The following is a 24553-nucleotide window of genomic DNA, read 5'->3' on the forward strand; positions in this document are numbered from 1 at the left end:
TTATACCAAAAGTAATTGGACAAATTTTACTTTGTGTTAATTTCTTGTGGACAAAATATATAATGCTACTTTGCTTTTTCTGAAAATAAAAGTATATCATTTATACAATACTGTGCCATTTTGCACCATGCTTTAAAACTATGCTTAATATCTGTTAGAGATTTGCATTACGCTCTCTATCATTATTTCGAATTTTTGCTGGAAAATTTCTTTTTACTTGTAGTATATCAGACACAGATTGAGATGAAAAGTAGGCTCATTGAATATAATATAGTGTTTCAGACACATCAAATGACATTTGCATCAAATTTAGATGCAAAAATAGACATTTCTTTATTATAGTATATCAGACGCGGGATTCGATGCAAAAATAGACAATTATTTGTTATAAAATGTATAGCAGTCTCGTGCCATTTCGTACCTTATCCTTACGTTTTAGATAAATATCTAGTGGCTGATGAAAATTTACTTTATGTTTTCTATCTAATAATTGTTAGCCATCAGATAATACTTTAAACTGTGAGTGTCCTCTTACTTTTGGTATGATCATGTAGTATTTTAATCGAGTTTTTTAGCTGTTAAAGCTGTTTTAAATTATTTTGCATGTTGGCTAAGTATATTGGCTTTTGGCCTAAAGTATATTGGCTTTTGGCAGATTTTCTGCTTCCTCGAATAGATTCCTAAAAAGATGTTTTTTGTTGTCCCTTAAAGGGCTGCGGGGATATCCTCTTGAGTGACCCCCAGTTGTCTCTGACGCCGGTTCTGGTTGATACCCAAATCCAGAGACTGTCCGAGACTACGGAGAGCATGATCCCACAACTACTGATGCAGCTTGACCCTAAACTTCCCAATAGCAAGAAGAGGATGAGTAAAGAATTAGAGGTATGGGCCATTTTTTGGCGTTTGCCCTCTGGCGAGATTGTCTCTTTTTCTTTCATTTGTTGTGCTTGTGTGGCTCAATTTTTCTCTTTATTCTCGACTTTGAAATATTTAAATTTTTTTTCAATCTGTTTTGAACTTGTGTTTATGCCAAATATGTATGCCAAAAATAAGTACGTAATTTTTTGCTCAACAAATAATAAATGTTTTAAATTATACTTTAATGAGGTTTATTACATTTAGTATGACTCAGGATTGGAAAAAAAGGAATACCCAATTTTTACGATCGGTTTTAAATTTATTGCCAAAAAAGGAACATTAATCGTGTTCGCGAAGTATTAGTTTAAGTCAAACATAGATCTGGTAACTTAAATTGGGGTATAAAATTTTTAACTTTTACCATTTGTTTTGAGCTTATTGTCTTTCCCGAAGCATTCGAACATATAATTCACATTGTATGATTTCACCTTTTATGTTTTAACCTTATTGACTTTCATGAAATATAAGAACATACAATTTGCATTGTATGATTTCACAATCATTAAAGATTTGTAAAAATGATTGTTGTACAACTTGTTTGTGCTATTCGCAACGCAATGTAAAAAATATTACTAATTTTGTATGAGATTATGATCGATATTTCGATTTTGAACTTTATTTCTTTCAAGTGTAAAGGTGTGTATTTTTTTCTTTTTCATTTTTTTTCACAAATAGTTGGAAAATAACTGCTTCATTCAAAAATTATGTTTAACTTTTACCATTCTGATATTACCGAAGCAGTTCAAACTTTTTGTTTATATAAATGCATTTGATGCAAGTTTTTATTTCCAATGAACAATCGCTGAAATTATTGCTTTAAGTTAAATTTATGTGAGATAGTAATATTTAAAAAAAACGCTTTGATCTGAGGGGATATTTACGATGCCATCTACTTTTATCGTTTTGTTTATTCTGAAATTGTAAAAGTAAATAAAATTCGATTTTTTTTTTTTAGAAAATACTTCTTTTTTTTTTAAACATGTGTGGACTGGTCTGTACTTTACAGGAAAATATACTTTTAAAAAGATTAAAAATTGCTCTATTCCTTTTAGAAAGAAAAAATAAGTTTTGCATGTTCATTAACAGTTTTTTCTGATTTTCTGAATGTTTTAGTTGTATTATATTCCTTGCATTCTTAAAATGCATTCTCTTCAATTAAATTGTTTTTTAATTGTTTTGCATTTCTCTTCCGTTTGATATTATTCTTATGATATTTTTGCTCATAATTCGCGAAAGTATAAAATGCTTAGTTTAAACAAAGTAATAACTTTTTTATATAAACAATTTTCTTAATTTTGAAAGTGTACTAACTTTTTAAACTACGAAATATATATGTAAGGAATATTTTTAGTCCGAAAAATTCCAATTCGTAAAAAGAAAAAAAAAAGTCAAAGTAACTAACTGAAATTGGCAAAATTTTGTATAGAAAGGGATTCGTGTAACGTTTTTGTGTAATTTTATTGTTATTGCCTAGTAAATATTGTTATGGAAATAGTAGTAAAAATGAAGTTTCTTTCATCTTTATATATAAATATCGTTATTTGAAAATTAGTTATTAAACGTAAATGAATATCTATTGTGTATGTTTACTCGATTTTAAACGAACGAATTAAAACTTATTAATTTTGCATCTTAAGTAGTCTTTAAAGTCATGCACGCAATCAATCGTAAGTTCCAGCTTTGTTTGTTATTGAGAAATCTACCGAACTTAGTTAGAATGAAATTTGTTTTATCTTAAGCATAAACCTTCTAAAATATTGCGAAGTTCTGAAGAAAAAAAATCGTCCAATCGATACTTAATGTATTCTAAAGAAATGTTCATTGTAAAAACACTTTTAACTACTTAATTGGGTTTTGTTTTAAGAGGAACTTGATTATTTAAGAGAGATCGCCCGCGAAGAATTAATCTCATCCCTAAAAGAAACATAGCTTGCACATAAAATCAAAACTGAGTAAACACTGACTCTTGGTTTTAAATTTAAAAGCCTAGATTTAATCGGAATAAGTCTCCAGCGCTGAATATTAATGCTGCAAGAGAAAACAAAAAAAAAAACGAGTTTAAAATTGAGAGTAAGTTCAATGTATGTTTTTAGAGCTCTTTTCTTTCAAAAATGGAAGCTCCTTTTCTCATAGACAGTTGGCCTAGAGGCCATATCCGACCTGCTTTTAATACATCCTATTTGCATATCGATTTCTCTTTGACGCCCCTAAAGGATCAGCCCCATTTCTTTTAACGATAAAAAAAAGCGTATGCGCCCTGAAAGAAGAAAGCTCTGGTCGAAAGGGCGGGATAATGGCTTGACAAGTGGGATGGTAAAAGATCTTTTTGTTACTGGAATAAGAGTACCCAAAAAATATATCCAATAATAAAAGCATATTTCTTTGCAATGTCATTTGACAATGAGGTTCTTGTTAACTACCTGCATCCTCAGAGATATTTCTTTTACCACTAGTTCTTTCTATGATTTTTTTCCCCTCACCATAGAAACGCATCGTTGCACTGCTTGTGGCTTTGAACTGACTTAGATAGTGGGCGTGGGCATGCATATGACAATGAAACCTGGACAGGTGGGCTTGAGTCTCTTTTGGAGTTTTGAAAGCTTTGTAATATAACTGCATATTAATTGTTACATTTTGTATGAAACGATTGGAAAGGGTTTTGTTCTGGAAAGTTTTTTTGACAACCAGCGGCGCTTAAGATGTGCAAAGATTTGTTTGTGTTAGAAGTTGATTTGAGATAGGAAAACAATTTACAAATGGGTATCTTTTGCTATAAAAAACACAATAGGGTTTTACTTATCAACTTTTTTCTTTTAGTTTTTTCCCCCCTTTTGTGTGCAATACCCACTGAGCACTTGTATCAAAGTAATGCATGTGTTGCTTTGTATTGGTGCTATGAACACAAAGTTGCATGCTTTATTGTATGAAAGATTTTCATATGGTATCATCGATCATTATTTTCTTCAGAAAGAATAAATAATTAGCTTCCAAGCTCTGTCTTTTTTTTTCTCTCTAGATTCTCAACTACTTTAGTGTTTATTGTTTAAACGAAACTACAGTAAGACAAAGTTGGAAAAAATGTTTCCTTTTTTTTTTCATGATAAGATGCAACTTTTTTAACAGAATGAGTTAGAAATAATAAGATTTCTTATTAATTATGAAGCGTTTGACTCTTATTTAATCAATATATCTGATTTTTTTTTAAAGAAAAACTGAGATAACTGACAACTTTTTCGAAATCTAGTAAGGTCACATTTTGTAATTTCTCAGTAAAACCCATGTAAGAAGTTTTTCGTAAGAAATGAAGAAAAAACTTCTCAAACGGTCAAACTTTTTTAGCGGGTTGGCTAAAATTATAAATCTATGCTTTGAGATTGATATGCAGAAGTTCTTGTTTCTTTAAGAATGTCATACACGTATTGAGTGATACTTATTGAAATTTAACTTAAGTATTAACACTAAACATACCAACACTTTACAATACAATACAGCATGCAGTAACCGGTCTTTTGACCGACTATAGTGTGCTTAGTGCTAACAAACTGAAACATTAATAAACAAATGTGTACTGAGGTTTCAATAACAATTAGTTTCATTTCTAAAGACTTTTGCATGCTTTTTTCTGGTGATTTTCTATGTTTTAGACTGAAAATTAAAAGTCTGATAAAACTTTTTAACAGGAGAAAAGTTAAAAACAAAATTTCTTAAGAGGTTTGGTTCAGCATTGTACAGATAGAGATAAAATGGTAATGAAAATATAAATTACTTAAACGGGAATTTCATAAACGATTTTTATTGTATATATTTATCTGGTCAACCAATGGACACGAATGCTGATTTGATTAGTCCAGTGGCTATGAATTATCAAAATAGTTGTAATAATAATAAAAATCTCTATACAAACAAAACAAAATAATTTTATGTTTTATTTCTCATAAACTTAAAAATAGTTAAATTCTTTGTTTGTTTTTCCCTTAAAAATTCACAAATTGATACCGTATTATCTGTTTTAAGAATGATGTATATGATATTAACATTTTACAGTCTGGAAATTTATAATCCTCTTCTGTTAATTTTGAACTAAATTATGTACTTTTAAAATCTTTTAAATTGCTCTGAATATTTTTAATTTAAATTTCATACCTTTTAGGTAAAGCATTTAATTACCTAAAAAAATAAACAGTCGTAGTAAAACTATAATTTATTTACCTAGTAAAACACATTTCTTATAATAGATTAGATGATAGTTATTGTAATAGTTATTTTCTCTAGTTATACTAAAATACTGCTTTTAGTTCGGTACTGGTCAGAGTTGCTTTTTTCTGCTTAAAACTTATTTTAACCTGTAGTTTCTTTTTTTTTTCTTTCTTTCTTTTCCTGTCTTATCTAAAATGCGTGGCTATTGTTTTTAGTTGTGTTTAACCGAATAAGCCAGCCATAGCATATTGTGTCTAAAAATTAAGTTGAAATGCCAATAAATTGTATATTTTTTAAACTAACTATCAAGTTCATATTTAACCCTTTGTACCCCCAACTATTTTTAAATACACATATTTACAATCTCCAAAATTTGCAGTAATAGTCATAAAACATTAGGTTGTTCCGTATGAAATACGGAGTATACTCTGTAAATTAATATGGAACAGCGTAATATAGTTGACAAGCGGTAGGTAAGAATTTGTTTTTAAATTTCAAGACAATTGTTTTCCCTCTTTGGCAATATCACCTTAGATGTGACTGTGGATTTCAAAGGGTTAAGTACTACTATTTCATTATTATAATTTAATATAAAAATCTGGATGCAAATCTTCCTTCATATCGATATACATGTACCGTTGTAACTTGTTTTGGTAATTTTGGATCCCATCTAAATGATATCAAAAGGTAATATTATCATTACAATGATATATTAAGGAATTACTACAAAAAAAACTTTTACTTATCCAATAAACTTTCACTAAATATGAATAACTGTATTATATTATAATAAATATTGAATGTTATTAATCAATCTAATAACATTCAAGTCCGAAATTATTATTATTATTTAGCTTACTTTGCATTTTTTTTAAAAAATTGTTTTGTATAAACAAAAATAAAATTATTATTTTTGCAGTATTTTTTGATTTTTTTTTTTTTTTTTTTTAAATAAAGAAGTTCCGAAAATCAGGAACCTTTTTTAAGTAGAGGCATGTTTAATATTTATAAATAGCCTCTTACAATTCTTAAACACTAGGGGGAATTCATTATAAGGCATCTATACGTCTCTTATTATTTGTTCTTTTGTTTTGATTACAAATAAATCTGCTGAGTTCTCACTGCATAATGATGCATCGTTATGTCATTCTCCATTGTCTATTTATTTTTTTAAGCCTCCGTTTTTTACAAGTTGCGGTGATAATTTGCTGAAAGACAATGAGTTCTCTTTTTCTAAATAAGAATAAAAAGTTTAAAAAAAATTCCTACAGTGTACAGTTAATGTACGAGATTCATTGAAGCTAGAAGTCATACATCTTTAGAGACACTTCACAAACTTCTGATCCCTAAAAAAAAAAATTCACAAAACTTATAACGAAAAAACGCACCATTAAAAAAAAATCTCAATGGACGCTTCCTATAGTGTCAATATACATCTTGTATGTGTAATGAAACGTGTCTTTCACAAGATTCTAAACTCTCTCCATCTACCTTTTTATGTTCAAAAATTTGTACATTTTTACATAAATGTATTTATAGTTTAAAAATAAATTATGTATTTCATCAAAAAAGAAACTCCGTTTTTCACAAAAATAGTTTTCACAAAATATTTATATTGGTAATTCCAAAAGCAGAATATCTTATTTTTATTCATTGAAAGGGTGTTCAACTTAGTACTATATCTTTCTTAAACGTTTAGCAACCCTGTTTTTTCCTCTTCTGTTTTTCACCAAAATTGACCTTTGTGTTCAGCATTACTTAGCAAATCACTATTAAAAAATGCAGATGAAAAGCACAGCGTATAGAAATTCTAAATCTACTATTTAGAATATATGGTCAACGTAATTGACCCACAGATTGACCAATTCACAACTTAATTTAAAAATTCAAGTCAAACAGCAATAAAAATAACCCCCCAAATAATTACAAATACTCGATGACCTTTAAACCCCAATATTATTCGTATAATTGGTGAAATAAATGCTGATTTATATGATATGTAAAGTGACCAAAAGTTTTGATGTCCAAAATAATTTTTTTTTTTAAAATCGAGGGGCATTTATTAATGCGAAATATAATTTTTAAATAAGAAAACCGTAAAACAATACCTAAAAAATCACATCGATATCATATATCGTTTAGTTTCTATTTAGATTTTAATACTTCTTATTTTATCACCCTTTATATGCTTGTTTTATGTAATGAATCTAACAATAGTGATATATTTTCTCCTTTTTTGTGTATTTTAGTATGTCATGAACATGCCTGAAGATGACCCAAGGCGGATGGATGAAATTCGGAAGTATGCAGCAATTTATGGAAGATTTGATTGCAAAAGAAAAGCAGAAAAACCTTTAACTTTGCATGAGGTATAACACAATCCTAATTCTCTTCCTCCTTTATTTATTTATTTATTTTATTCCTTTCTATTTCAAGTGACTAACACTTCTTTGTAGCTTAATATCTCCTCTTCTGCGCATGAATCTTCTTTCATTTGTCTTCTACAATTAGAGTTTTAAAAGGTGATTTTTCTTTTTTCATGTTACAGCCAAGATAACGCCAACTATATTAATTTGCTCTATGCTGGTGGAAGAAAATGGGCTTTTGCAATTGACCTTTATTGTTGACATTTCATTTTTATATTATAAGAAAATGAAAAACTCTACTAACCATTCGAATAATATCACACCCAGGAAAACTTTTTCTTCCTTGTGTGCTTCATGACCCCCAGAAGGGGTAACTCCTCTAGTGATGAACTTTATTTATTTATTTATTGTTTGTGGAACATTTTGGTTCCTAATAAAGATTTATTTATTGTAATTATTATTATTAAGTGTATTTGTGTGAATGTTTATATTATTGGGTATGTGTGCCTTATTGGACAACTCAGAGGTAAGCTTTTTTATTCAGACTTTTTTACCCCCTTTACATAAAGTTCAGATGCGACATAGAAGACATTTTTTATAAATCAATTATTCAGGTAAGAAATCAAATTCACGTTGCTGATATATCATCTTTATGAAATGTTTTGAAATATATGATGTTGTTGACTTCTTCTTTGAATCTAATTTTTCACTTTTCAGTTCCAGCTTTCCCATTTCTTATTTCTCTGTTTATTTCTGCGTTGTATCAATTAAAAAAAAAAATAATAGTTTTCCTCCACGATTTTAATCGACTCTTAAATGCTATGGTTTCACCTGTTCTTAATAAACTTTCTTTATCTTCTTTATTATGAACTCAATAATTCTTGTGCAATTATTGTATTGGTAGAATACTAGTTTAAATTTCCGTTTATATTTTCAAATTATAATTCTCTGAATTGTGAAAAAGAGTTTAACTATTTTTGAATTTCTATGTCTTTTATGATGTTATTAAAACTGTTTTATTTAATCTAATATCAAAAATATGTGTTTTTTATGGTTTAAAGCCTGTCAGAGTAATTTTATGGTCTTTTTTTTTTTTTTTTTTTTAATTTTGAACTTAATACCAGCTCTTATCAAAACTTTTAATAACTATTATAGTATAAACTTTTCAAAAAAACAATTTTTAAAATTTTTTAGTCATTTTTATTAAAAAAAAGTTTTTACTTTTTTCCTGACTGTTTTTGAAACGATCATCCATCTAAAAATTATTAAAAAATAGTTTTCAACTTTACTAATTATTATACTTAAAACAAGTAACAATCAAATAAACCATTTCAATTGGTGTATATCCCTAAAAGAAAGTAATGTAGAAAAAAAACACATTTTTCCCCTGAAAAATTAATAATCAAATTAGATTAAATTATATTTTGGTGTCCACTTAATTATTTTTTGTAAGTTGTAAAAATTTATTAATTCATTATTATTTATCTGTAAATATTTTTTAATGTATTTTTTTATTGATAAAATCTTGTAATTTTCTTTTACATTACTTTTACCAGTTGATAAAAAAGTAAGGAAAATAAATTTTGACTAAAAATAAACTCGTTTTGGGTTTATTTTTAAAGGGTTAACCAAATTTTAAACAAAAACAAACGAATGACAAAAAATCCCCATTTAAAATGCGTATTTAATTTTCCTGGGCTTCTGAGCCGCCATGGCGGAACTAGATGAAAAGGAGCCTGCATAATTTTTCTCATACCAATCGATATTAGAAAATAACAGCAAGCACTAGGAAAAAACAGCGAGCGAAAAGAAAAGATGAAAAAAAAGGGGCTGCAAGCAAATGCGTGGAATGAAGGAGAAAAAGCTCTTACGCAATTTCGATAACCGTACCGCCATCTAGGGGAAAGCTTCAAAACTAAACGTTAGGAATTTGTTCAGAATATAGTTGCATCGGGATTTTATAATTTAAATTAATAATTCATAATCAAAATTTGATATAATTTTTTTAAATAGGTATTCTAAATACTTATTAAAATTCCATCGCTAAAATTTTTTGAATTTATCTCAGAAATATATACGTATCCGAAACCTACATAACAACTTAAAAGTTTTACTTGTTCATAACACCTCCTATACTTGTCTTTTATAATTTTTACTACATACAGTGAGGCTTTAATGCATTATTTCTATTAAAAAATTAAACGTAACTATTTTTGTAAGCAAGAACTTATATTCCGCTGCAATTACTGTCACTTAATTGTACTATTTTTTAATTAACATTTTTAAAAGAATATTTTATTTAAGAAAAAACTGAAAATACTGTAACACTTTATTGGATAATTTCTTTGATATTTTATTGATAATAAGTAAATATTCACACACAGATTTGGAAACTTCAGTTCAGCTCTGATTGCTGTCAAAACTATGTTATTATTTACTATAATTTAATAAAGATTCTTAGTTTAAAAGTAAAACTAAAATGTGATTTTTTTTATTTTTTTAAATCCAATTCTGCCCTTTAAAAACATTTCAAAATTATTGTTCTTGTAGGGTTTTTTTACTAATAGTATTCCTTTCGCAAAATGTAATATTTTTAATTAATGATGACCAACTAAATTACTATAAATAAACTATTATATTCACTTTTGTAATAAATTCCTCATTTTTATCGAAATTGTAGAATTTGTAAAATTTATATCATACAAATATTCGTTATAGATATCTCAAGAAGACTTGAAACAGCGAAACAAAAATATAAATTTTTTCAAAATTTAAAAAAGTTTTTATTAAAAATTTAAATTTTTTTATTACTACTACTCAAGTATTTAGTTTTTTTTTTTTTAAGAACTGTAGTTTTGTTTAAAAAATTAAATAAGTTGTTTTGCTTACCTCTAAATAAAGCTACTTATACAAATGTATTTCACTCAACTATTTCATCATATTTTTTTAGCTTATTATCATGAGTTTTTAAACTATTCCTCATTTTAAAAACGGAATTGATTTGTGCATATTATTTTAAAAGAACAAATAATATATTTTTTAAACTATTATTTGTTTAAGATTTTGTTTATTTTAATATTATATGTTTGTCAAATTTTCTGAAAACAACTATACATTTAGGTATTATTATTTAAATATGACGTCCTTTTTTTCTCTTTTGTTGTAAATTATCTTAAACCAAAAAATAGCTTATTTGAAAATTTCTTATGCGAAATTGTTGAATAAGCATTTAGTCGTTTAGATTATATTGTTTTCTTTATTGTTTTTTATTATTTTTGAAAAGATGTTTTATTTGAATTTTGTTATTTGTATTTATTTTTTGATTTCCATCAAATTTTAAAGCTTTTTATAGATTATTATTTTATAAGTTTTGATTTATATATGCAATACTTTGAATAAAAAGTATTTAAATTAAGTTGTCTTTTTATTTATTCTTTGGTTTTTAAAGTTTGAACGTCCGTCCTGCCTTGAAATAACAAATCTTGCTAATAATTTGTTCCCATTAAAAATTATTTAAAAAATAGTATGGCTTTCTGCGAATTAATGAAATTAAACTGTCTTTTAATCAAGACTCTAATCTAAATCAAACCTTTTTAATTCATTTTTTTTCGGTAACTTTTTAAGTACTTATGTCATATAATTTCAAAACTTAACTCTAAAAGCATTAGCAACCTGATAGATTTTAATTTTTTACAAAGAAATTTACAAAACGATTATTTTGCAATATTGAAAACATAAATTTGACCAATTTAAATAAATATTTTTTCCATATTGTTTAAAAAAATTAAACAATTACAAAAGTTTTTTTAAAGTTCAAGTATTTTCTTGTTTCTTCGTTTTTTAAGGGCTTATCTCTTATTTAAATTATGGTATCTATTATAATTTCTTCTAAAATATAATTATCAAAACCTATTTCAACCATAATATTATTAGAAAGGTCAATTTACAATATTAAAATCATAATAAGAGCGAAACTATTGACTGCAGTTATTATTTTTCTTTCCTAATCTTAGTATTCAATCCTTAAAAAATTTTAATTCAATGCAGCAAATCCTGTTTGTTTTTTTAAATTATTATTATTACTGTGGATATTTTCCCAAATGTTTCTCAGGTTTTTAGTTATGACCTCTTTTATTTATATTGTTATTTTTCTAACTTTACTCCAAATATTTCTTCTTACTTTGTGATGGGAAACTTTGCGTACAAATTCCTATCATTTTTCTAAAACGAGATATTGGAATATAGTTTACCTATTTTTGTCTCTCTCTCTCAATCTTAGGAATTCAACCTTGTTGTTTTTATTAAAAATTTTGTTGCAAAATGAGTTTTTCCAATTTTCACTTCAATTCAATACAATGCTTTTTATTATTTTAAGTTTTTTGGGAAATTGCAAAATTTTGTTTTCAAATAATAATAGTTAACATTTAAATTTCACTTTACACAAAATTATAGCATACCTGTTTTTCACTTTCCCAATCTTCGCACTTCAACATAGTTATCAGTGTCCCAAATTAAGTTTTCTTTGCTTCATTTTTTAAAGATTTTTTCTTTTTTTTCATTTTGTTTAGATTTTTTCTTTTATTGTCCCTTTGTTGCTTTACGTTATATAACCTGAAGTTTTCCTAAATTTTCGCTTGAAACGTGACAGTTGGTTTTAATTTTCCCTGTAGTTTTTTTTTTTTCTAATTGTAGTAAATAAAATATCAATGTTTCAAATCGTTTTTTTTTTCCCTTAATAATAGTATTAAAGTCTACGAGCAAAAGTTTTAACATTTCAAATCCTTTTTAATGTTGAAAATTCAATATATTTTTTTCTTTTCATTTATGGAACTGCTATCGGATTTTTTTAATTTAAAATTCAACTCTTTCATTGCTTTGTCTTCCCTATTTTTCGCCCTTTCAATCTTAATTAAACGTAATTTTTTTCTTTTACTGTTTCAAACTTTATCCATTTTAATATCATGAAAAATCATGATCATATTTTAAAATTATTAAAATATTTAAGAAATATAAGAATTAGTTTTAAAAAATTATGCATATAAAATAAAATTATTAAAATTTATAAATTTCTTAGTCAACAGTAGTTTTTTTTTTTTTTTTTTAAGCAATAAATAAATTAAGATTTTTTTAAAAAAAACTAACATTAAAATTATGTGTCTAGGTTATTAATATGAACCCATATAATTGAAATAATTAATCACTTAGATTATCTTTAAACTTAAACGATGCATTTAAAGTTTGATGAATGCTTTTCACTCGAGTTTGAATCAAAATCAAAATTGTAAGGCCTTTGAATATGTATTTTACTTGTTATTTCAATTTCAATGGCAAATTCTTTTTGCTTTAAGTATTTATCGTCGTAATATATTTAAATTAAATTTGGAGGAAAAAAAATTTTAATAAAATATTTAAACATGTCGCGTAAATTTTGCAGGTCTGATAACTAATTTAAGTTATTTCTTGCCTTGAGCAAAATATGTTCTCTTTTTATTCTTTATAATAAAGAAAACCATGTTGTTAAACATTCCAATCGTACCTTAGGGCAAGTGGGAGTTATTTCGGTGTTTCAATAAGAAAGGTATTATTCGAAAACCTGATTTAATGGCCTTGATTTTTATTTACCTAATATTTATATTTAAACAAATTTTAAATTCAGAAGGTCATTTAGTGTTTTTCTGTTTTATATATATATATGTATATTATTAAAAACAGCACGTACGTAATTTTAAGTTTCTAAACCAGATTTAGACAGTTGTGTTAGGTACCTTGAAGAATCAAGTATTTTATTTTGATAGACATTCAGCTAAAAAAATTTCATTTTAAGTCACACTGTCTTTCATTTCAGTTATTTTTCTTGATTAAGTCCGAATAATCATCTAAAGAAACTGACCATTTTATTCACGCAGCTTTCGATTCAGCCAAACTACCTAATTTCTTGCCGAAAAAAAAAGCATTTTGATTTACACCTATTTCAATTAAACTAAATTATTTTATTGTGATTGGATATCTGGTTAAAATAAAATAGCATATTTATTCGTACATCTTTTATTTTACAAGTATTATATCCGATTGCAATGTAAACTTAAAATGCATTGCCCAGCTTTAAACAAAATGCAAAAATTATTTTCCCGTTATCGGTTAGTTGTGAAACTTTGAACTATACCAAAATAATCACTAAACTAGTATACTAATTAATAATATTTTTACTGCGTTTATTTAATATTTTTAGTCATTTTAGCTGATTTGAAACTTAAAGAAAATGAAATTAAGTTAAATCCATGTAAGCTTAAACTTGAAATTTCAAACATAATCGGTTATAGGAATTCGTCATTTACATATCACTCCTTAATTTACACAATTAAATTTTTTTCCTCGCTGAGGAAATCATATTTTTTTTAATTTATAATATAATAGATTGATATGTTTAGTTAATAATTCTAATAATTTTAAAATTTAATATAATAAAATTTAAGTTAAGGTTAATCCATTAGTGCTTAAACTTTAAATCTCAAGCATAATCGTTTATAGGAATCCATCATCGAAAGCCTTTAAAATAAATCCATAATTTATACAGTTATGAGTTTTTTCCGTATTAAAAGTTATTATTTTTTTAAAAATTAAAACTATGCGTAATGTACTGTTTTAGTTATATTCTTAGCTCTATCAAAGTACATGTACGATGAACTTTAAATACGAAATCAGGAATATCGTTCATTTTTTTAATCCTATTCCATCATCTAAATCAATTTTATTAAGACTCGTTCAAACTTTAAAAACCCAAGATCAGATTTTTCTTTCGATTTTATTTCTTATTTTTTGGCAAGATTTATTTAAATCCATCTTTTAAATGTTGATCGTATGTCATAGTGGTTAGAAATTATTATGATTTCGACTATTGTCCTACTATAGAATTCTCTGAAGTGTTTTTTACCCTCTCAAAATTATTTTGTTTATGTTAAAGTAATATATGTTTTTATTTTTGATTTTTCAAATTTACACAATTATTGCTTATATTATAAATAGTAAATTATAACTTTTTTTTAAGTGATGCCTATATTTAATATTTATTGAATAATATTGTTAAAAGAATCGATAGTTATTTTTCTCTCAAAATAGTAATATTTTGAATTTAGAACAATCCGGTGGCAACAAAAAGATCTGACAGTCATCTTTTTATGAGAACCAAAGAAGTTTTCTAAGAAAAAAAATTTACAATTTGGCGATGATATACATTTTTTGCTCCAGAATTTAAAAATTTTTATTAAAAGCAATTTCCGCAAAATATCAACAACTTAAATGAAATTTCAGAATTTTATTTTTTTCATTGGAACAAAGAATGTTTTGGAAAACTACTTTTTCGTGTGCAATAATGCGAAACTTAATGTGATTTAAAATTGCATGCAAGTTATAATAACCGTTATGAATATCTTATCTAGAAAGAAAAAAAAATCTGAATCTATTCCTTCTTTGTCTTTAAATTTGCTATGATATATTAGAAAAACATTTTCGTGTGCATATAATGTCGAATTATATTTAAATAAGAAAAAAATTATATTACGGTTTTTTTTCTCTCTATTCATGCCGTCAATTACATAATTTTTTATAATTTAAAATTTGCCGTCTAATTTCAAAAATGCACTGAGCTTTCTTATTTTAAAAAAGAAAATTAAAGCGACACAGAAAAAAAAATTTTTGATAAGTATTTTTCTCTGTTCTACATTTTTTTTTTCTTGTATCAATGCAGGATGTATCAATAATATTTTTGTGAATGATCAATTTTTAAAATTTACTTTTTCTTTAAAATAAGTGACCAGAAATTATTGATACGTTCAAGCTTATTTTCTTTTATTTATAATCATAAAAAACTTCTGCTGCTACTTATTTTAAGCATTTAAACTAAAATAGTACTTTCAATGACAGTAATTGCAGCTTTTATGAGTAGTTTGTAAATTTAAAAACAATTAAGAAAACTGTTTAAACTAAAAATATTTATGATGCTTTCATATTTTCCCCATAATTACTAAAATAGAATAGCGAAAATTGAAACACGACTCTTAAAATTTCATTTATTTAGACAAGTAATTTATTTAGGATATATATCATCTAGTCATTAACATTATTACTTTTCTTCTTATAATATAATTGGGCTGAAGGAAATTTACTTTTTTCTTTTTTTGCAAAACAACACCAGAAACAAACATTAAATTATTTATTTTTGTAAGTTGAAATCCAACTATTTCAAATCTTATATAATATGAATAAATTACAGACTCGTTTTTTACTATGCCTACTTAATGGGATAAATAAATAATTTGTATTGAATTATCCAAATGCAAACAGAGACCAATTAAATTGTCTTTCTTTAAAAACTTACCGAAAAAGGATAAATTTTCTGAATGATCTTTGTCCTTCAAAAAGAAGAAATAAAAATACCAGTTGCTTATTACCGCATTTCTTTCTCACATAACATTTATGTAAATTCAAACTTTGCATTTAAAACCTTAAAAAGAAAAGAAAATTTGGTTTAAATTCATTTTAAGCTACCTTATAACAATTGGTAATTATTTATTAAAATCTTTTTGCCACAAGTGTTATTGTAATAGACTTATTGATAATTATATTTGAAATATTTATAAGATTAAGTATCAATTATTAAATTGGCGAAGTTTGAATATGCTTAAGAACAATTAAAGGATTAGACTCTAGAATTAAAACAAATGAAGGAGCGAATTTTAAATAAGTGTTATATTTTAACAATTGTTTCGTTATGCCAGTTTTCTTTTCACAGTCAGTTATATAAAATATTTTCAAGATATTAAGTCTTTTGTTGAGGAATTTTACTTTTTATTGACAGTTTCATTGTTCTACGAAAACCGTTTAACCCATCACCGCAATGGACATTATTTTTCTGGGCAAACTAATAAAATTATATATTATTTTCCTTTTTAAAAACAATCTGATTCTTTTCGGCGCTTTCACAAATTAATCTTTCACTTTCTCAATTTAAAATGGCGATTGGAATTTGTGTTTTATATTACGCGATTCATTCGCCAAAATAAGATAATCATTTTGTAGTCCGTCTGCTGTCATAATATTGTTATTGTGTGTAATAATATCATCAGACCGCTTAACTGCATAAACTGGAGCTCTTATTTTTAGTTACCCTGCCTCGGTGAAAATTAATGAGACGTTATTTTAACATTATTAAAATCAAAACATGTTTTTGTTTAAATTTTCAAAACTTGTTTTGTTATAATTCTACTTTTACTCAACTACTCCCTGTGATAAGTGAAATAGTATTAGCAATGTGGTACCATCACAAAAAAAAACTTGTCATTTTTATTGTTTTAGAATAAAAAATACTTAAAAAATTTAACTATTTTCAGAGTTTTTTCTAATTTATCGAAGTTTTTTTTAAAAAAAAAATACACACATAGATGTAAATTTTTCTTTTAACACTTCAAAGGATATGTAGTTTTGAATCTACGTAAATATTATTGGATCTGATTGTAACTGTATGAATTTAAAATTTTCTCTCAGATTTAGAGATCGGAATAACATAGTTATGCAATTTGTGATAAGCTTGTTTCATTTTAGTTTTGAGAGCAATCAAATAAATACAAAAACTAATCATTTTTACATCAGTGAAGAAAAAGGAAAGTGATAAATATGTATGTGTCATGTTAAAAATGTGTTGTCTTTTTGTTAAAAGTAGTGTACAATAATGCCAAAGGAATGGTTCCAGGTGTCTGTGAATGAAGCCGCTGCCCAGATCTGCAAGCACATTCCTGCTCTTCTTACTCGCAGAGACGAGTTATTTCCTTTGGCCAGACAAGTTGTACGAGACAGTGGTTACCAATACTCCAAGGGTCACTCCAGGTTAGTTTTTTCTTTATTAATACATACATCCGAATAGTACAAACTTCTTTAGAACAGTAGCGTGCGTAATAAATGAATCTGATACAGGACATGAAATTTCACTTCTAAAGGTACTAGCCATACTAAAGTTATACTTTACAAAATATCTGAATAATTTTGAAAAAATTAACAGATATGTAGTTTAAAAACTTTTTTAATGGCCAAAATCGCAAAAAAATGTAGAAACAGAAAACTTTAGAATAGCCCGAAATGTCATAATCTTGTTCAAATCTGGGCGCTGAACACGCCTCTCTGTTCGTGTTAGAGAAGCAAACATAAAATTGAATTCTGTTTTTCATTGCAGAGTTCCACATCCCAGTTGTTCATTCCCGAGATTGGGGTTTAATTGCGCGGAAAAAAAACTTAATATCCTCTACCCCAAATTAAAGAATTTTTTCTTTGATTTGTCAACCCAAAGTGTTAAAAACAAGCAGAAATGTTAACACATTAGATGGCATAGATGTCTGTCTTTTTGTGATGAATACCTTCGCGCGTGTTTAATTAATCTCTCTCTTAAAGTCAGAAACTCTTGCTTCATTTCTAATATTTGTCCTAACTTCATTTTTAATATTTATCCTAACTTCATTTTTAATATTTATCCAGTGCAGGCTCTGGAAAAGAAAAAAAAATTATTTGAAACACAATATTTTGCTAGACAAAATTTACTTGCCAGTTCTAAATATTTGGTCGTCATTGGCGAGTGGGAATTTTACACCCTGAAACTTCACAAGTGATGAGCATCTACTTGCATGGGAAGGAAGGGCAACTGGTACAAGATCTTAGGAGCCTCAACCTCCCTGACCCCCTTGACTGACTATTGGCTGTTACATATTTTGAAGAGCAAGAGTTAATTGGGAATATTTTATATATTGTGCTCTTGATTAATATTTAATCTGACCACCCCATGATTTCAAAACCAGTTTCACTCGTTTTGGCATAGATTCTGCCTGGTTTTTACTATTTTCAACTATATATCCCTACGACATACTAGAATCAATCACCAAATGATGCTATTTTTCAAACTGCAGTCCTTTTTTGCGAATTTTTGTTTGCAAAGCTCAGCATATTGTAATCCATGATTGAGGACCCGGAGAGTTTCCCGACCTTTCTAAAGCAGCCAATTTGTTTTTGACAAAATATTCTTTTTATTTATTTATTTTCTAAATTGTGGCAAGGAGCTGAATCTTGTTGAAAGTTTTTATCTTTAGATACCTCTTATTTAACTCAGATCCATTATTATGTTGCACTAGTCCTTGTTTCGTCATTCCTTCAACAAAAATGAGAGGTCCAACTCCATTTTATGGAAAACACCCCAAAGCATTTCCTTATTTTAAATTTGGAAGATTTAAAAATTTACTCTTGATTTCGTTAATACGCACGCTACTGAATGTTGTGAATTAAATGCTATCATTAAAAAAAAAACACGATATTGCACTGTAAAAAAAAAGTAATTTCGTTTAAACAAATTTCTAGTTTTTCGTCATTTTTTTTCCAATTATTGATGAACTAGGTTGTAAAAAATCTGGGATTTCTTTAAAAAATCAATTCAATTATAGTAACAAAAGTGTAATTCCCTTAAACGGATCCTTCGCTATATTCTTAAGCTCTGAAATATAGAATCTTCACTCAAATTTTCATAGTCTGAAACTGATTGTTTCAAATTTTTGAGAATCTAAAAATAGGCCTTCACAAATTCGGGTGTTCTTAACGAAATTTTAATTTTATAAAATTGATTCTTCAACAACATTTTAATCCTATGAGGCAGATAGCGAATCTTTAAAACGTTGTCGCTTCAAATTTGTAGTATTTATTTTTTGGCACTAGGTGAAAAAAATAAATCATAGTTTTTCTAAAACTTGCATTTTCTAACACTCACTAAAAAATCGAAACTTAAATTACCAATAATCTTAAAAACGCGTTTATAAAGTTAAAGAAAATGCTCTATTTTTATTAATTTTTTTTAAAAAAGTTGTGTGAAGTAAATTTCCTTATTTTTTTCCGTAGTTTTTATTAGTTCACATCAGAATTTGTTGTCTAGCTTCTTTAAGCACAATTTTGCTTCAAACACTTTTGGTGTATTACATTTTTAACCTATAGTCTTCACATAAAACTTTTAGCCAAAATTGACTTTTGACTATTAAATTTAACTTGATGATTGCTTGAAATCTTAAAATATGTAGATTTTCTTTTCATAATATTTTCCAATAAAAACAACATATTTTTTTTATTTATTTTCTACTATATTTACGTATTTTGGTAGATTTAGTTTATCACGTACATTTTACAGTATTAAAAAAAATGTAACGCAGTTAAAATACAAAGCCAGAGATATCAAAAGAAAATTGAAGATATTCTCTAAGAAGTGAATTTGGTAGATTTAGTATGACTTTATGTTTGACATACCTTTTACAATATTTTTAAAACAAAATTATCTGAAAACCTGTAATACACTAACTGTTATACAGGTTACTGAACTAATCTTAGCTCAATATGGAACTAGCATCTATATCAGTTATACTTTAAGGCATGAATATCTAAATTTTTAGCTTAAGAGCAACAATGGCTAATTCAAAACCAACGGTTTAAGAAGTTAAGAAAAACTGCTCGTTTTGCGCAGTTTTAAGGGTTTGGTCTATTTTAAGTACAGTGAAACCTCCGTTAAGCGGACATTCATGGGACCAAAAAATTTGTCCGTTTATGAGAGTTGTCCGTTTACGGGAAGGGTACCCTAATAACGAAATTTAACACCGTAAATTGTTTTTAGAATATTNGTTTCACTGTATATAGCTAGCTCATCATAATAACTGTAGTTTGAAATGTGCGCAACTAGTCAACGAGTCAGATATCTTGAACTCTGAGTGGCAGAGAATGTCATTTCTACCGGCTCTTAATTCTTATGACAAATATATTATTAATTGGTATAAAAATTTCAATATAATTATTTGTATATCAATTTTTATGTTTCATCTGATTGTAGTTTTTCAAGATTTACTAACGTTGTGAAAACATAATCTAAATAAACTGTGTTAGAAGTACTTTGAAACGGTCTGAAAAACATATATAAAAGTTGTAATTTTGAAATTATATTGTTTGCAATAATTTCAAACAACTTGTTAGCGCAATTTATTATAAGGCTTTGTATTTCAATGCATGAATGTATTTTTTCTACTTTAATTTATAAGTGCGAAAACGAAACTTATAGCTATACTTATTGTTTAAATTAATTTTATAAAATATTAGGTGTTTGCAAAAACATTTTCCAATGTTTGATTGCATATAATGAATAAGATTGATTATGTACTGAATAATTGTTGAGCCTTGTTCTTTTCAGGAAATACGAGTTAATAATGATAGTAATTAATTATAGAGGATTTTGTCTTCTGTTAATTTTCAATATATATATAAATTAAGGACTGTATAAATAAAAATATATTCAATTAATGACGCTTCAAATCAAAAAAACCTTAATCCTAGAAAAACAGATTCTACCAGGTACAGGGGATCCTTCCAAATAAGTGCTAGGACTCAATGCATATTGTTTCTGTCTAATAAACTGTACACAAACTCCTTCAATATAAATTATTTGTATTATCTTGAAAAAAATCAATTCCTCCTTGAACCATAATATTTATGTCTTTTGGCGTGTTGAACAGTTATGTGATTAAAATTTCTAGAACCTTAAATTGGCGCTATGTTTTCATTCAATTTGAACCGTTCTTATCGTTAAATCAAATTTAAGAAATACGTTAATTTGGTTTAACTTACAACTTAGCGTCATATTAAAAGTTGACGCAAGTTTGAACCAAATATATGGTTTAGCACGCATCAAAATTCCTAACTGTTTGAGTACAAACATTAATTTGTAAAGCTGTAATGATAAAGTTTTCTGGCTTAAAGCTCATTATATTTAGCTATTATATAAACTAGAAATTATTGGGCATTTAAAAGAATTAACCTTCGTATTCTAGGTTTTTTTTTTCATTTGTGAATTATTATTTAATAATTATTATCTTACAATGTTTAGTTATTATAGTATACAATATTTAGTTATTATGGTATTATATGCTTTCAATCCGCCGAATTTTCTAATTATGTTTGATAACTATTTTTAGAAGTAAAATTATTAAATAATCTATGTAAGGCGAGCTCTTATCGAAGTAATTCATTCATAAAATTAATACTAAATTTCCTTTCACTTATTTTTTTTATTACAAACGTTTTAGGTTTTTAAAAGAAAATTCATCTTAGTATTCTGATTTGTTTTTTTTGTTTTTTTAATTTCGATTTTTTTTTCTTCTTTTTTTATGCTTATAAAAATTAAAGAAAAATATAAATCTGTTTAAAGTACATTTACCATTAACCAGATGGTCATTTAATTAGAAAAAATTTAGAGTTTGCCGCAAATGAACGCCTAATTTCTTATATTTAGTTTTATTTTATTACATTAATTTAGAATAAAGTTTAATTGAATGGCGATAATTTTTTATTTTTCAATTTGCTATAACTAATTGTCGTTGGCTCTTGTTTGTTAACGTTGATTTATTTTCGAGACATTATAGCTCTTACATTTGTCTTAAAATAATGAGGGCAATTTGAATATTGATTTTTCTATTGTCTCTTTTTATTAACATTGTAATTAGGCACTAAGTAACTCAAATTTAATTATGTAAAGCTTTATTTTTGTTTATTTGTTTTTATAATTGCTATTATTGGGAATTGGTATATGAAAAAATACGATTGGTATTAGTGGTTGTGTGTTATACTATGCTATTCCAATTGTTGCTTTTTTTTCTTTATACTATCTTATTCTCTAAATTACGAAGTTTATTTTTATTTTAACAAAATAATTTACAATTATATGTTTAAGAGTGGTTTACGAAGCTCTTTTGTCAAGAGGAAAAACCCTGTTTGAGATTCTTAAGATCGAAATAAAGCTCTAGCTTTAAACTTTAGTTATTATCTTGCTTAGACGAATTGACTGGGCTTTTAAAATTGCCAAGTTGGCTATATTTTAATACTTAGTTAAAAATCGTTAAAATCAATTAATTCTCAATTTTGAATATTTTCATGAGTCTAAACAATTTTATGTTAGAGTAATTTTATTAAAATATAACAAAAAATTTAATCACAAGCGCTTTTTTTTTATAAGAAAATTAGTTTTTTCCCCTCATTAAAATTGCTCAATTTTTTATTGCTCGAATTTATATTCCCGACATCCCCCGGGTACGTATTTTTTACATTTACATGCCAGATCACGCATATTAATTCAAACAGATACCGATTAAAAACCTCTGAAACATTGGCGAAAGGACAAATAAACGACACTTAAGGGCGAAAAATAATAAAAACTGAAAATAAAATCAATAACACTGGCGTGCAAAAGTCCCCGGCTAGCATATTATTATTTTAATTACAATAAAAATTCTATGTATTTTAAAAAAAATTAAATATTTTTTTAATGATAATGTGTAGTATTTTTAGATTCAATCTCTATATAAAAAGCTGTTTATACAAGCGTAATGCGAACCTCATTGTGCCTAAACTAGCATAGTTACATTTGACATTGTTTCAAGCTTGCATGGTTTAGTTGCAAATCATTTATAAACCTTGTTGAGATTGTTGATAAAGGTTGCTGCTATATTAAAATCAATCTTACAAAGCTATCTAGGTATTCACTAAAAAGCGTTAGTTCATCTCATGCCAGATCCTTCGAAGATATCATTTAAGAACCTCATTATAGAGCCTTAAAAGATTTTTTTTTATTCCAGTATTGTTGTTTTTAGTTATTGAACTTGAAGGACATTTGGCTTAGGCACATGTGTAGTACCTATTTTCCTATATGAGAAAAAGTTCTTATTGTATATATCGTGCTTTAAAGTCGTGTAGTTTTTTTCTACCTTTTTTTTGGTTTCCAACCTAGCACTGCTTTATTACGTTTTTTTATTTGAAGTAATAAAAAAAAAATCCTTTTCATAAAAGAGTTGATTTTTCCCCCTGAAATCTCAAGAGGGAAAGGGGTATACCGAAATTACCTAAGAGAGGCCCTTAAGGAATTGGGAAAAAAAAGCATGTATTGTCGTTTGCGCACCCTTTTTCCCATTCACCTTTTAAAGGTAGTGTACAAAGGTGAATATCCCTTCTTTTAGACAGCTGCTACTTTGAAGGTATGTTTTGCACCTTACAGGTGACAAGTGATACATAAGAACGGGTTAAGGATATTAACCCTTAAAGGGCATCGACTTGAATCTTACGTCAAGTGTTATAAGTTGTTATATTCCTCTAAACTATAAACCTTTATAGAGATAAAAACTAAGTGATAATTCGGCGAAATAAATATCTTTAAATTTTCAATAGAACAATGCATTTGTGTGGCTCCTTTAAGAAAACCTACAATGTGTAGTTTTTGCTACAACTGATTTTCTCTAGTTTCATATTCTTCTGCACTCTTTCCCATAGTTTTCTACTGTTTTAGCTATTGTGCTACAACATATTCTTTACTATTCTTTAAGAATTAATAATAAGTTATTTATTACTATTCTTTAAGAATAATAAGTTATTTATTGTTCCGGATCTCACTCTCTCTTTTTCATCTTTCTACAATACCATCAGTGTTAGATTGACAAAGTGATAATTCGGCGAAATAAATATCTTCAAATTTTCAGTAGAACAATGCATTTGTGTGGCTCCTTTAAGAAAACTTACTATGTGTAGTTTTTGCTACAACTGATTTTCTCTAGTTGTTTCAGATTCTTCTGCACTTACAATAGTTTTCTACTGTTTTAGCTATTGTGCTATTACATATTCTTTAAGAATTAGTAATGAAATATTTATTTCTATTCTTTAAGAATTATTAATAAATTATTTATTGTTCCAGATCTCTCTCTCACTTTTTCATATTTCTACAATACAATCAGTGTTAGACTGACTAAGAACTCAACTTTTTAGTTTATGTTCATCTGATATTGTGTTCAAGCACAGCTTTAATATTTCACTAATTGCATTTTATGCCATCCATATTTATTTGGTTGGCAAGATGAAGTGAAATTTTTTAGGAAGGTTTATGTCCATCTGATCTTGTATCAAAGCACAGTTTTTATATTGTACTTATTGCATTTTATGCTATCCATGAATATTTGTTTGGCAAGATAAAATCA

The 24553-nt window shown here is 26.7% G+C and overlaps 1 protein-coding gene across 1 annotated transcript in view; it reads left to right on the forward strand.

The window, feature by feature from the left end:
• Positions 1-17360, forward strand: part of LOC107450919 (NGFI-A-binding protein homolog) — a gene marked incomplete at its 3' end in the record, with an annotated part of 240314 nt that extends 222954 nt beyond the window's left edge. The window contains 3 exon segments of the mRNA XM_071187826.1: positions 712-882; positions 7365-7484; positions 17215-17360. Of these exon segments, the coding sequence (XP_071043927.1) occupies positions 712-882; positions 7365-7484; positions 17215-17360 (437 nt within the window).
• Between the last annotated feature and the right edge of the window lie 7193 nt (positions 17361-24553).

The sequence above is a fragment of the Parasteatoda tepidariorum genome, chromosome X1 (assembly GCF_043381705.1).
Source record: "Parasteatoda tepidariorum isolate YZ-2023 chromosome X1, CAS_Ptep_4.0, whole genome shotgun sequence".
NCBI classification, from domain to species: domain Eukaryota; kingdom Metazoa; phylum Arthropoda; class Arachnida; order Araneae; family Theridiidae; genus Parasteatoda; species Parasteatoda tepidariorum.